General features: G+C 38.6%; 2 protein-coding genes across 2 annotated transcripts; both read right to left on the bottom strand.

Annotated features, from left to right (window-relative positions):
- Positions 1 to 2,504: 2,504 nt before the first annotated feature.
- On the bottom strand, positions 2,505 to 12,638 carry tlr2 (toll-like receptor 2). The gene is made up of 2 exons (XM_048197780.1): positions 12,475 to 12,638; positions 2,505 to 5,243 (listed from the first exon to the last, which is right to left on the bottom strand). The coding sequence occupies exons 1-2, from the start codon at positions 12,564 to 12,566 to the stop codon at positions 2,864 to 2,866; spliced, it is 2,472 nt and encodes an 823-aa protein (XP_048053737.1). The 5' UTR covers positions 12,567 to 12,638; the 3' UTR covers positions 2,505 to 2,863.
- Positions 7,344 to 12,600, bottom strand: LOC125272717. The gene is made up of 2 exons (XM_048197781.1): positions 10,132 to 12,600; positions 7,344 to 7,829 (listed from the first exon to the last, which is right to left on the bottom strand). Exon 1 carries the CDS (start codon positions 11,936 to 11,938, stop codon positions 10,895 to 10,897), a length of 1,044 nt encoding a protein of 347 aa, XP_048053738.1. The 5' UTR covers positions 11,939 to 12,600; the 3' UTR covers positions 7,344 to 7,829; positions 10,132 to 10,894.

The raw sequence follows: 12,638 nt of genomic DNA, 5'->3' as shown, positions 1-12,638 counted from the left end.
CATGTATGGGGTACAGTACATCAGTGCAAACAGCATGCATATGTGTGAAGGTACCATACGTATTTTGGGACTGTACAGAGACATACTGCCATCAAGATGACATCTTTCCTTGGAAGCAAGACAATCCCAGGCCTTATTCTGCACGTGCTACAACAGAGTGGTTTAGTAGAAGCCCTACAGATTGGATGTACTTGACTGGTCTGCCTGCAGTCCAGATCTGACTCTTATTGAAAATGTGTGGCCCCTCATGACATGGAGAATCAAACAACGATGACCACAGACTGTTGAGCAGCTGTCCTATATCAGGCAAGACAGGGCAAACATTCCTATTTGCAAAACTGCAACAATTAGTATCCTCAATTCCCAAATTATTAAAAAGTGTAATGAAAGGTGATGTGGCACAGTGGTAAACATGCCTCTGTCCCAACTTTTTGGAATGTGTTGCAGCCATCAAAATCCAAATTTGTTTATATTTACAAAATACGCTTAAGTTGGTCTGTGAAAACTTTGGAAATCTTTTTTTGTTCTGTTTTGTCAGTTCAATAAAAGAATTAACAAATCACAGATTATTGATTTAATTACATTTAATAAAATATCCCAACTTTTCTGGAAATGGGGTTAGGACAGGTGGTATATCTATGGTTTGAGCCAGTAAAGCTATATCTAGAGCAGTTCCTCAGCCAAAGTCTACATACAATATGCTAAAAACGAAAGACCTTCTAAATAAGTCTAAAATATCATTATGTGAATAAAAGGATATCATCAGAAGACAAAAGGTTCAGTATTTGATTCTATAGCAGTTCATTGTTGCTATACATTTCACTGCAAAGGCTCACTCTCATATACATTAGCGAACATAAATGACTTACCAATTAACACAAAACGGCTGAACTGATAATGGCTGAAATGATACTGGAGATAAACAGTTAGCCATTACAGTACATTAAATAACATTTAGATAACCCTTTCATTGTTACAGCTCACGTTACACAAACACGTTCTACTGATAACACGTGGCCTGGAATGTTAATATTTGTTATGCTAACTATTATTATTGTTCCTCAAACCACGTGCATTCCAGTGGTGTCAGTACTCTGATCACGTCTTGTGAAATACTCAAGTAACAACGTATGAAGTAAAAGCAGGACTGTCTGCATTCATATTATCCAAACAACCCGCTAAAGCCTCAGCTGACAGGCATTGTATTTTGTTGCTTTGTAAATTCTACATTTTAAAGCATTTAGCAGTTGCTTTTACAGTATCTATGTTGTCATTTTAATGAATGTGACGTTTTAAACTGCGCAAATGTTATATTAAATTATACAGCAGTGTTATTTTTAGTTGCCAAGGCATCATTTCTAATTTTCAAAAAAGGATTAGTTCACACATTTCTGTTATTAATTACTCACCCTCATATCGTTCCAAACCCGTAAGAGTTCCAAAGACCCATAAGACCCGTAAGATTTTTAATGAAATCTGAGAGGTCTCTGAACCACCCATAGGCAGCAAGGTCATTGCAATTTTTAAGGCCCAGAAAGGTAGTAGACATTGACTACAGTGGTTTAACCTTAATATTAAGGGACGTGAATAGTTTTTGTGCGCAAATCCCCCCCAAAAATAACAACTTTATCCAACAATCTCTTCTCTTTCTTGTCAGTCTCCTACTCTGTTTACGCTGACAGTGCAGGTTCTACATCAGAAGCCGGCGTTCTGACGTAGAACGTTCTTTTTTCATGTCACTTTCATGTTATGTCACTTCATAACTTGAACCACTGTAGTCACGTTGACTCTCGGATTTCATCAAAAATATCTTAATTTGTGTTCTGAAGATAAAGGTCTTACGTGTTTGGAAAAACATTAGGTTAGTAATTAATGACAGAAATCAATTTTTTGGGTGAACTAACCCTTTAAAGTTTTGTAAGTGTCATTATATTTCAGCTTCATTTCAATTAATAGTTTTAGTTAACAATAACAACAATGGATTCAGTAGGCCTGCACTGTAAAAAAAATCCCAGTAAAATTTACGGTAAAAAACCGGCAGCTGTGGTTGCCAGAATTTTACCGTAAAAAAACGGTAGCAACGTAAAAAAAAATTGTTAAATTTACGGTAAAATAGCATATTTCATTAACTGATATTAATGTTAATTTACCAACCTGATGAAGTACTAATATCTGTTTTGTACCTTTATACACTGACAGTCACCAAACACAGTGGTGATAAGAGTCACATGATGAATCAAAATTCATCACAAGCAGCTTTTCCACAAGCTGAGAAGGACAACACTAATATATAGAAGGAGCACACAGTGTCATTCACACACACACTAAACACCATCATGGTAACACACATGACATTTTAAAAATGCAATAAACATTAATTTAACAACATTAGGTGTAACATAAAACCCTAATGTACATAACTAATTAGAAAAAAATGAGAAAAACTAAGTAGAAACAGTTATTTCAACGAAAATATATCAAATGTGAAGTGTCACGCAGGGAACTGTGGGAATGTCAATTTATGTTTTTTCACTGTAAATTTTACAATGAATTGTTATTTTCACTTCCAAAAACTATGAATTTGACGGTATTTTACCGTAAAATTACATTAAATGTACCGTTAGATCTATTATAGTTATTCACCGTCTATAGTACGGGAAAAACTGTTAATCTGTAAACCAATTAACAGTTTTTCACCGCAGCATTTTTACAGTCTTTTACTGTTAAAATCACGGTCATTTTTTACAGTGTACAAATAAAACTAAATCTGAAAATGCATCATAGAGACATTAAGTTCTGGCATTGGGCCAGTTTTGGGCTAGTTTTGATTGGGCTGTATTTGTCACACAAACCTGGCAAGCCTTCATGAGGCGTTCTCTGTACATTCATCTCTCTGTAGGGCGGCTCTCAGATTGCTCCAGAACTCGCCTCTCTTTTCCTCTTCCTCGGGCCACTCCAGATACGTCCTGGAGTTCATAATCTTCCGCAGCTTGCAGAAACGCTTAGGAATGGTCTCCTTCTTGATTGGCTCTAGAAGCACTAGGACGGCGGAGTCATTGTGCTCATCGACTATGCGGAAATGCGAGAAGTCCAGCTCATAGCGACACCATTCGCTGGTAACAAAGTGCTCAGACAGAACAAAGAGAGTCCGATGGCTCTTCTCAATCGAGTCGATTATGTTGTCCACAATCCAACGGCCCGGCCGGAAGTCCCGTTTGTGCAAACACAGGGTGAACGAAGGCTGAGAGCTCTCCAGCTCTGGAACAAGGATCTCCTCGACCCACTCAGCGTCATGTTGACTGTAGGATACAAAAGCATCATAGCGGAGCTCTTCGGCCAGTCGACCAACTGCAGGTTTTCGTTTGGCTTGTATCCATGCTTTAGTCATCTGCAGGTACCATATAACGTGAAGCTTATGGCAGGTGACAACAATAAGTCCAAGCACTATGATAATCACAGAACAAAGCACTGAGACAGCAGGGATCATATAACACTCGAAGACTGACAATCTGACACTTTCAATAGCATCACCTCTGAGAGCAAATGGTGTGTCGCACACATAATTGCAACGACCATCCCGTAGTGTGATGAAACGGTCAACATCTTGTTTGAAGAAAGATACAAACTCGCAGGAGCACACAAAATTGTTGTTACCCGCCTCCAAGTATTGCAGGTTTTTAAACCTCCCCAAAGAGCTCCCGTTGAACATCCGCAAAGCGTTCCTTTGGATAAGCAGCGTACATAGCCTCGGAAATAATTCCCCCTGTGGCAGTTCCATAAAACGGTTTCCTGTCAATATAAGTGTAGTAAGTTGAGGAAATCTTTGGTTGAACACCATCAGATCATTTTCGCTGAGATCCAGAACCGTCAAGGTAGAAGGCAGGCAAGCGGTCATCGTACGTAGCTTTGTGCTGGAAAGGTTCAGAAACCTAAGAGTCGCTGGCCAGCTACACTTTTCTGGCATAGAAACAAAACTATTGTGACTTAAGTCTAAATATATGAGCCTCTTAAGGTTAGTTACCAACCGAGACATCAGCCCAAGAGATTTTAAAATGTTCTGGCTCACATTAAGGGTGTTGAGGTTTTGATATGCACCGAAACCTGTAAATAAGGACGGTTCAATTGTCAGGTCTGACAGGAGATTTTGACTAAGGTCCAGGTATTCAAGATTTCTCAACAGAAGAGTCGTTTCCCGAGGAATGACAAACACTGTGCCGTTGATCACAGACACCTTATGGAGATGCACCAGGAGAAAACCCAACTGGATCATGCTACTAAACTCAAAGAATCCTTGGATGTCAAGATTACGTATGTAGGCTGTATGTAAGTTTTCATAATGTGTGTACGAAGCTTTCTGCCACCACCCTTGACCGAATAAATGTACATCTGTGAGACCAAGAAAAGACAAAGGAGAACCATCCATGACCTGCAATAAAGAGGTGATTGCTTCATCGCTTGTGGTTACATTTTGGAAACTCAAGCTTTTAGTCCCACCTTCTTTCGCCGCTTTGAAGGGTTCTGTCGAAGTGTTTGTTCTGAGTGTGGCGTCTTTGATAGTCAGCAGAGTTTCAGGGTTGGAGACATCTTGAAGTACCTTAGAGACAAGTTCTGGATCATTCTGTAACAGATTCTGAAGGCTCAAAGAGACTAAACCGATGGGACGGGCTGCTTTCAAGCTCCCGTTCTCATACGACCTCAGGTTACTGCCAATAAATGTCATCTCGTCCAGATGAGTGAGCCCATCTAAGCCATTCTTGTGAACCACCCTCAGTGAAGGACTACCAAATTGCAGCGTCCTCAAGTTAACCAGAGACTGGAAGATGGAAGCAGGTCCCAAGGTGGAGTAAGGGTTTCCTACAAGGTTCAAATGCTGAAGAGATTTTAGCTCATGGAACCAAGACGAAACCAGTTCTTTCAGGTTGTTTAAGGACAGATCAAGAGCTTTCAGATTACGTTGAGATTTGAATGCCTCCTTGTGTATAAAACTGAGCTTGTTCTTGTGCAAGTTTAGGGTTTTCAGCTCACTATAAGGGCTGAGGTCATTTATGTTAATAGACTCAATTTGATTGAAGGACAGGTCAAGGCCAAGAGCGTTCGCTGGAACCTTTGGGACCTGTTGGAGATGATTTGAGGAGCAATTGCAAAAATATTGCTGATCACATTTACATGTCCTAGAGGACTCTGAGCCCTGAGCCAAAATCAATATAAAAAGAATGATGGACTTTGCTCCCAAGAGTCTCATCCTGTAAAAAGAGAAAAATAAAACAAAACATTTATTCAGTAAAGGCGCATTAAATTGATCAGAAGTGATAGTAAAACTCTATTTCAAATAAATGCTTCACTTTTGAACTTTCTATTCATCAAAGAAAAAACATATCATTCAGTGAACAGAAACATAAATAGTTCTTCATTTCAAAAATGCAATCCATCCACTCTCGTTATAATTCAGTTCAAAGTGCTTTATTGGCATGACAATTGTTACAAAGTATTGCCAAAGCATTTCTGTCATCAACATACAGTGAATCACACGTACACATAGAAACATAAAAAGCAGAACGATTAATCAATCAACATTTAGAATTCTATGAACAATTTAGAATTCTCTCTGTGTGTGTGTGTGTGTGTGTGTGAGCGCATTACTGATTAGTCGACTCCTCCCTCTTTTTGTGACAGGCATCAGTGTATCTTGCTGCTAGTAGGATACAATCTATTTTTTCACCTAATAAATGTTGAAGTTGTGTTTTATTGTTTACTTTTATGAAATTAGGGCAAAGTATTTCAAATTTTGGATAAAATGTCTTTCTGATTTCCTCATAGTTATGGCAGCTGGTGAGAAAGTGTTGCTGTGTCTCTACTTCTCCCAGGTCACAGTACGGGCAGATGCATCTCTCTATGGGCAGCCAGTTCTGTCTGTATCTGCCCGTCTCTACAGTCAGCATGTGATTGCTCAGTCTGTACCTCGTCATTTTTTTTCTTAATTTACAGTCTTTCACTGCACTCAGATATTCTGTAGTGGTGTTGTCTCTATTTAGGGCCAAATAACATTCAAATTTACTTTGTTTTTTTGTTGTTTCAATCCAATAGGTCAGGTAATTTTCTTTTTGTACTTTTATAATTTGGTTGGGCCAAATTCTGTGGTTGAGGGTGTCAGTGTCCTGAGGCTGGCTGTTAGTCGTGTTAGTTTGTTTTTGTAGGACCATCTCAATCAGGGGGCTTTTTTCAATGTTCACTTCGTGGTCTTTAAGGGCTTTAGAATGATAAGAGTTGGGATCACTCGTTTTTAGATGTTTCCAAAATTTGATGGCTCATTTCTCAATGCGGAGTAATAGAGGGTATTGGCCTAATTCTGTCCTGCATGCATTGTTCAGTGTATTCCTCTGTACTCTCAGGATACTCTTACAGAACTCGGCATACAGGGCTTCTGATGGGGTTTTGTCCCATTTGTTAAAGGTGCCCTAGATTATGTTTTTAAAAGATGTAATATAAGTCTAAGGTGTCACCTGAATGTGTCTGTGAAGTTGCATCTCAAAATACCCCATTGATTTTTTTTTTATTAATTTTTTTAACCGCCTATTTTGGGGCATCATTATAAACGCGCCGATTTTATGCAGCGGCCCCTTTAAATCCCGTGGTCTCCGCCCACGGAGCTCACGCTTGCCTTGAACAGTGCCTTAACAAAGTTTACACAGCTAATAAACCCTCAAAATGGATCTTTACAAAGTGTTCGTCATGCATGCGGCATGCATGCGTCGGATTATGTGAGTATTGTATACTGTTATATTGTTTACTTCTGATTTTGAATGAGTTTGATAGTGCTCCGTGGCTAACAGCTAATGCTACACTGTTGGAGAGATTTATAAAGAATGAAGTTGTGTTTATGAATTATACAGACTGCAAGTGTTTAAAAATGAAAATAGCGACGGCTCTCTTGTCTCCGTGAATACAGTAATAAACGATGGTAACTTTAACCACATTTAATAGTACATTAGCAACATGCTAATGAAACATTTAGAAAGACAGTTTACAAATATCACTAAAAATATCATGATATCATGGATCATGTCAGTTATTATTGCTCCATCTGCCATTTTTCGCTATTGTTCTTGCTTGCTTACCTAGTCTGATGATTTGGTTGTGCACATCCAGACGTTAATACTGGATGCCCTTGTCTAATGCCTTTTATAATGTTGGAAACGTGGGCTGGCATATGCAAATATTGGGGGCGTACACCCCGACTGTTACGTAACAGTCGGTGTTACGTTGAGATTCGCCTGTTCTTCGGAGGTCTTTTAAACAAATGCGATTTATATAAGAAGGAGGAAACAATGGAGTTTGAGACTCACTGTATGTCATTTCCATGTACTGAACACTTGTTATTTAACTATGCCAAGATATTCGAGGGCACCTTTAAATTCGTGGTTTAGAAGAGGACCCAAACTTCACTGCCATATAGTGCAATAGGTGCTATGACTGATTGGAATATTTTGAGCCAGATTCTGATTGGTATTTCAATTTGGATAGATTTTTTTTGATGGCATAGAAGGCCCTTCTTGCTTTCTCTTTCAGTTCATTCACTGCCAAATTTAGCTTTCCAGTTGCACATATTTTCAGCCTGAGGTATGTGTAGCTTGTGGCATCATCAATTGTTTTTCGTACCAAGGGTGAAATTGTGTTTCTTTCCCTAACATCTAGGTCTTTTCTGGAATGTTAGAATTTATTTTTGTTTTAGTTGGGTTAATAGTCAAGGGCCCAGGTCTGACAGAACCGATGCAGGATGTCCAGGTTCTTCTGTAGACCCTCTTCTGTTGGAGACAGCAGGACCAGATCATCTGCATACAGGAGGAACTTTATAGTGGAGTCATGTAGTGTGAGACCAGGTGCTGCTGATTGTTGTAGTTGTTTTGCCAATTCATTAATGTAAATATTGAAGAGGGTCAGTGATAGCAAAGTCCCTTTAAGACAAGTCATTTCACTCGGCGGCCATCTTTGAAACGCCTCTCGGGCATCCTGGGCATCGTGCCCTATCTCTTTGAATGGGGAAACATCAAATTCTCCAAAACTGTTCGCCAACCTTAGGATTACATTTCATATTTGAAATCACCAATGAAATCTGACAACAGCTGTCTCATAAATGTTTTATCCAAACACTCAAATCATGACAAAAAACTGTAATTTTTAGGCTGGATCAAGCTAATGCGAATGCGCAGACCTAAATGCGCGTCTCTTCTGCCATGTTTCAGAGGCGCGGGTCTGACTGTTTCTATAGAAACCGGTGCTTCTAACGGCTGCTGCAGTAACGCGATGACTTTACCAGTCAGCGATTGGCTCTTATTTAGAAGGCGGGACTTATTCCGCCATATTGCGCGTTACACTAGGCTTGTTTGAGATGCGCCTAGCCTTGCCTGAAGTTCAGCCGAGAGTAGGCGGCTGCAGTGAGGGGAGGAGTGAAAAAAGTGCAGGCAAGACGGACAGTTCTCTGTTCTCGTAGTGGATCAGACACCTGCGAGATCAAAGGCGGATATCGCGGGATTCACACTCGCGCTTTTTTGCTGATAAACTGGATGTAATTTTAGTTCTGTTGCTTTTATATGAAAATAAACATAATGAACAATACACCCAAAGTACTTATTTATTTCCATTCAAAAGATGTGTGTATCACTCATTTTTACTTTAATTATAGACATGTTTTTATATTTTTTTATAAATGACAACAATCACATAACCCATAGAGAGATCGCTGTGTCAGCGAGTTTGGGAATATTCACACATAATTTATACGCATAAAATAATGGTATTAGAGTTTTAAAATCAAACATTTTAAAAGAGATCAATACATCACGGTTGTTTTAACCAATAAGCTTTAAGCTGTGTCGTCAGCAAGTCGTTTCCCATCGTGCTTTTGGTCAGCGCAGTCGGTGAAGAGCAACTGCGCTCGACTGCAGAATCCGACACGTCCGCCTCGCACTCGTGAGAGGTTTTTGACACACGTCGGCATGACATCAGAGCAAGGCGGCCCACCCTCGGACACATTTCTAACCGGCATGCATCTCGCGGTGATCACCGGTGATCGGTTCTGCGCAGAATTTGCTCATCTCAAACAAGCCTACTTTCTCCCATTCAAAACAATAGAGGGTATGCACGTGACGTCACCGTCGACCGTTAGGACTGCGGTTACGCACGCTGAGTGGCAAAAGACTGAGCAGCAGCATTGGTTTTCAGCGTGAATGGCGCGAAAAACTCACAAAACACATTCAAAACGGGAAAGAGCTTTGCGGCTGACTGTACAAATAGATTTGACACAAACCCTGAGGTAGGCTATATATTTAAAAACTAGAGAAAGCAACAGAAAAAGAAGCAAATGGATCACTGCAAGTCACAGAAACAGCTGGACTCCAGGCAAAGAAACATGGATTTGCAGTTATCATTTTGTGTCGAATTGTTGGATTTTGAGGTAAAATCATACCTTATATATTGTATTGTTATATATTATGTTGACGACTCATCAATTAAATATTTTCCAACTTATATTATGCATAATTGGGTGTTTTTAAATAAACAACACTGTCAAAAACTATACTATAAAACTATATATGTTTTAGGGCTGGACAATTTAACGATATAACATTGATATAAGTGATTAAGCAGATTTAAACCTACCGATATTGTAGTTATATAAAATATTCACAGCCAGATTTGCTTTATGTATTTCCCCGGCGTCAAATCAGGCACGATATAAATGTCAGGAAACACGACTCCTGGCTGCATGTCAATATCCATGGATTAGGTTTATTTGACAAGTTGTAAGAAACACTTTCGAGTCCAACCTTTAGGGTAATTCGTTAGTTTTACTTGCGTTTTCGCCGTTTCTCCTATTAATCCAGTTACGCAGCAGATTCTTTTGCCACTCAGTCCAGCTGAGGGAGCGCGTTTTCAGCGGGAAAGTGACGTCGATGCATACCCTCAATACGAGTGACATGTCTTGTGTTATTCTATAGTCTTTGGTGATAGTTGGCAGCCCTGTCTCACACCCCACCCTTGAGTGAAGAATTCGGTTTGTTTATTGTCAACTTTAATAGCGCATTGATTGTTTGAGTATTGTTTTTATAATGTTGTGTGTTTTACCCCCAATACCTGATTCTAGAAGTTTAGACTGAAGACCTTCATGCCAAATTGAATCAAAGGCCTTCTGGAAATCTACAAAGCAAGCAAAAATTTTGGTTTTGTTTTGGTTAACGTATTTGTTGATCAGAGTATGTAGGGTGAAGATATGGTCTGATGTTCTATAATTTGCTAAGAATCCAATCTGACTTTTGCTCAGGACATTGTGTCCTGTAAGGAAGTGTATGAGTCTCGTGTTGCAGAACAGTTTCCCCAGACTACTGCACACACAGATGCCCCTGTAATTGTTTGGGTCTGATTTGTCTCCACTCTTGAATATGGGCATTATGAGTCCTCTATTCCAGGTGTCAGGGAAATGACAACACTCAGAACCATGTTGAACAGTTTCATTATGGCATATTTTTAATCATTTCATTTAGGATGCCGTCAGGTCCACTTGCCTTTTTTGTTGGCAGGGTTTGTATTTTATCCATCAGCTCTTTTTCAGTAATTGGGTAATCTAGAAGATTTTGGTATTTGACAATTATATTTTCTATATGATTTAATTTTTCATATATCTGTGTTTGTTCTATATTCATGTTTAATTTGCTATAAAGTTGTTCAAAGTGCTTTCTCCATGTGTCACCGTCTTGAATAGTTATGATTCTTTTTATTCAGGAGATTCCAGTTGTCCCAAAAACTGTTTGAACGGACCCATTCTTCAATAGTTTTGAGCTGATTTTGGATGTACTGTTCTTTCTTTTTTCTGAGTGTGTTTTTATATTTTTTAAGCTCCTCACAATAATGAAGACGTAAATCTGAATCGTCTGGTTGTCTTGTGTTTTTGATTTGCAAGCTGTCTCAAATTTTTCTTTATTTTTTTACAATCCAAATCAAACCATTTTTCATTTTTTTCTTTTTGCTTATGAGATTTCTTAGTGGTTTTAAGATTAGATATTGTTGCTAAATAATCAAATATGTAATTTATGTTTTCTACAGCCATATTTATGCCATCTTCATTATGAGGATAAATATTTTCTATAAAGTTATCCATTAATAAGCACACTTGGGGGTGGTCAAATGCAGTCGGGTATTTTTCTGTGCTGTCTTGGACCCATCTGTAATTTTTTGTAATGTTATACAGCTTACTGGGTTGTGCATGTATGTTAGTATTTTCTGTCCTTTTTAGATACACAGTAATTTGGCTGTGATCTGATAGGGGTGTTAGTGGTTTGACCGTGAAGGCTCTGAAAGAGAATAGATCAAAATCTGTGAACATGTAGTCAACTGTTGAGCAACCATGAAATGAACTATAGGTGTATCTCCCTATAGAATCCCCTCTCACCTTGCCATTGACGAGGTACAGACCGAGGCTTCGACAGAGCTCAAATAGAAGCCGCCCGTTTTTATTTATTTGGGAAACAGAGTTAGTCCTTGAAAAATGTATTTTGTTTTGTTGAAAGCTCTGTCCAAATATATAATTATTCACGTTTTCTGTGGCGTAGTCGAGTAGGGATCCCGTTCTTGCGTTGAGATCCCCACAGATTAACACACATCCCTGGGCCTGGAAGTGGTTGATTTGACTGTGGAGGGTCTCAAAGATGTTTTCATTATAGTAAGGAGATTCAGAGGGAGGAATATAAATAGCACATAAGAATATATCTTTCGTAGTTTGACTAAGCTGCTTATTGATTTTTAGCCAGATATGAGATTTTTCTTTTTTAATTATTTGAATGTATTTAGCCATTTCAAGCTTGTGCCAGATTATGATGCCCCCTGAATCTCTCCCACATGTAATTTTTTCATATTTTTGGGATGATATATGGATATTTCCCGACATCCTGGGGGACAAAGAGTGACCTCATCAGTTCTGCGCCATGTTGTAATATTATTATGTCTATGTCTAATACACTTTTCTTAAAATCCAGGGTTTTGACTTCACATCCAAAACTTGATGAGTTAATGCCCTGGATGTTCTACAGTGTGATTGTCAGGGGTTTCATGTGATCAATAAACAATTTTAACATTCCTGTAGAATAGAATCAACTTAACTTGAACCAATTGAAAATCTTTGTGCATACATGTAGGTTGTAAGCATACATTTATATACTTATATTTATATTTATATATATATATAGGCTATTTTTTTATTCATATTTTTATTATCGGTAGTATTTTACATATATTAGTGTAATTCAATTTGTTTTAGTTTTTTTTTTTTTTTTTTTTACTCACGACTACTCCATCAGCCGTGTGCTCTCTCAGTTATATCTATATCTACTCTCTACACCACACTCGCAAGCTGACGTTTGCAGTCGAATATTGAAGTACTGCCAGTCCTGCAAATTCCAAGAAAAAAAAAAGAAATTTGATTACCTGACTCCCATTATTTTGTCTGCTCCTCTTATGCACGCAAACTCCAGTTTGGCAGTAGTCATAATAAAGGAAAACAAACAGAATTCAAACATGCAAACAGTGAGTCACAGGAGGTAGTGAAACTGAATAGCCTGATTGAAACTTACAAAATCGTGTCTCTTTTT

This window comes from Megalobrama amblycephala, linkage group LG7 (genome assembly GCF_018812025.1).
Source record: "Megalobrama amblycephala isolate DHTTF-2021 linkage group LG7, ASM1881202v1, whole genome shotgun sequence".
NCBI classification, from domain to species: domain Eukaryota; kingdom Metazoa; phylum Chordata; class Actinopteri; order Cypriniformes; family Xenocyprididae; genus Megalobrama; species Megalobrama amblycephala.
The sequence above is the reverse complement of the archived record's forward strand: the minus strand, read 5'-3'. Positions and strand labels throughout refer to the sequence as shown.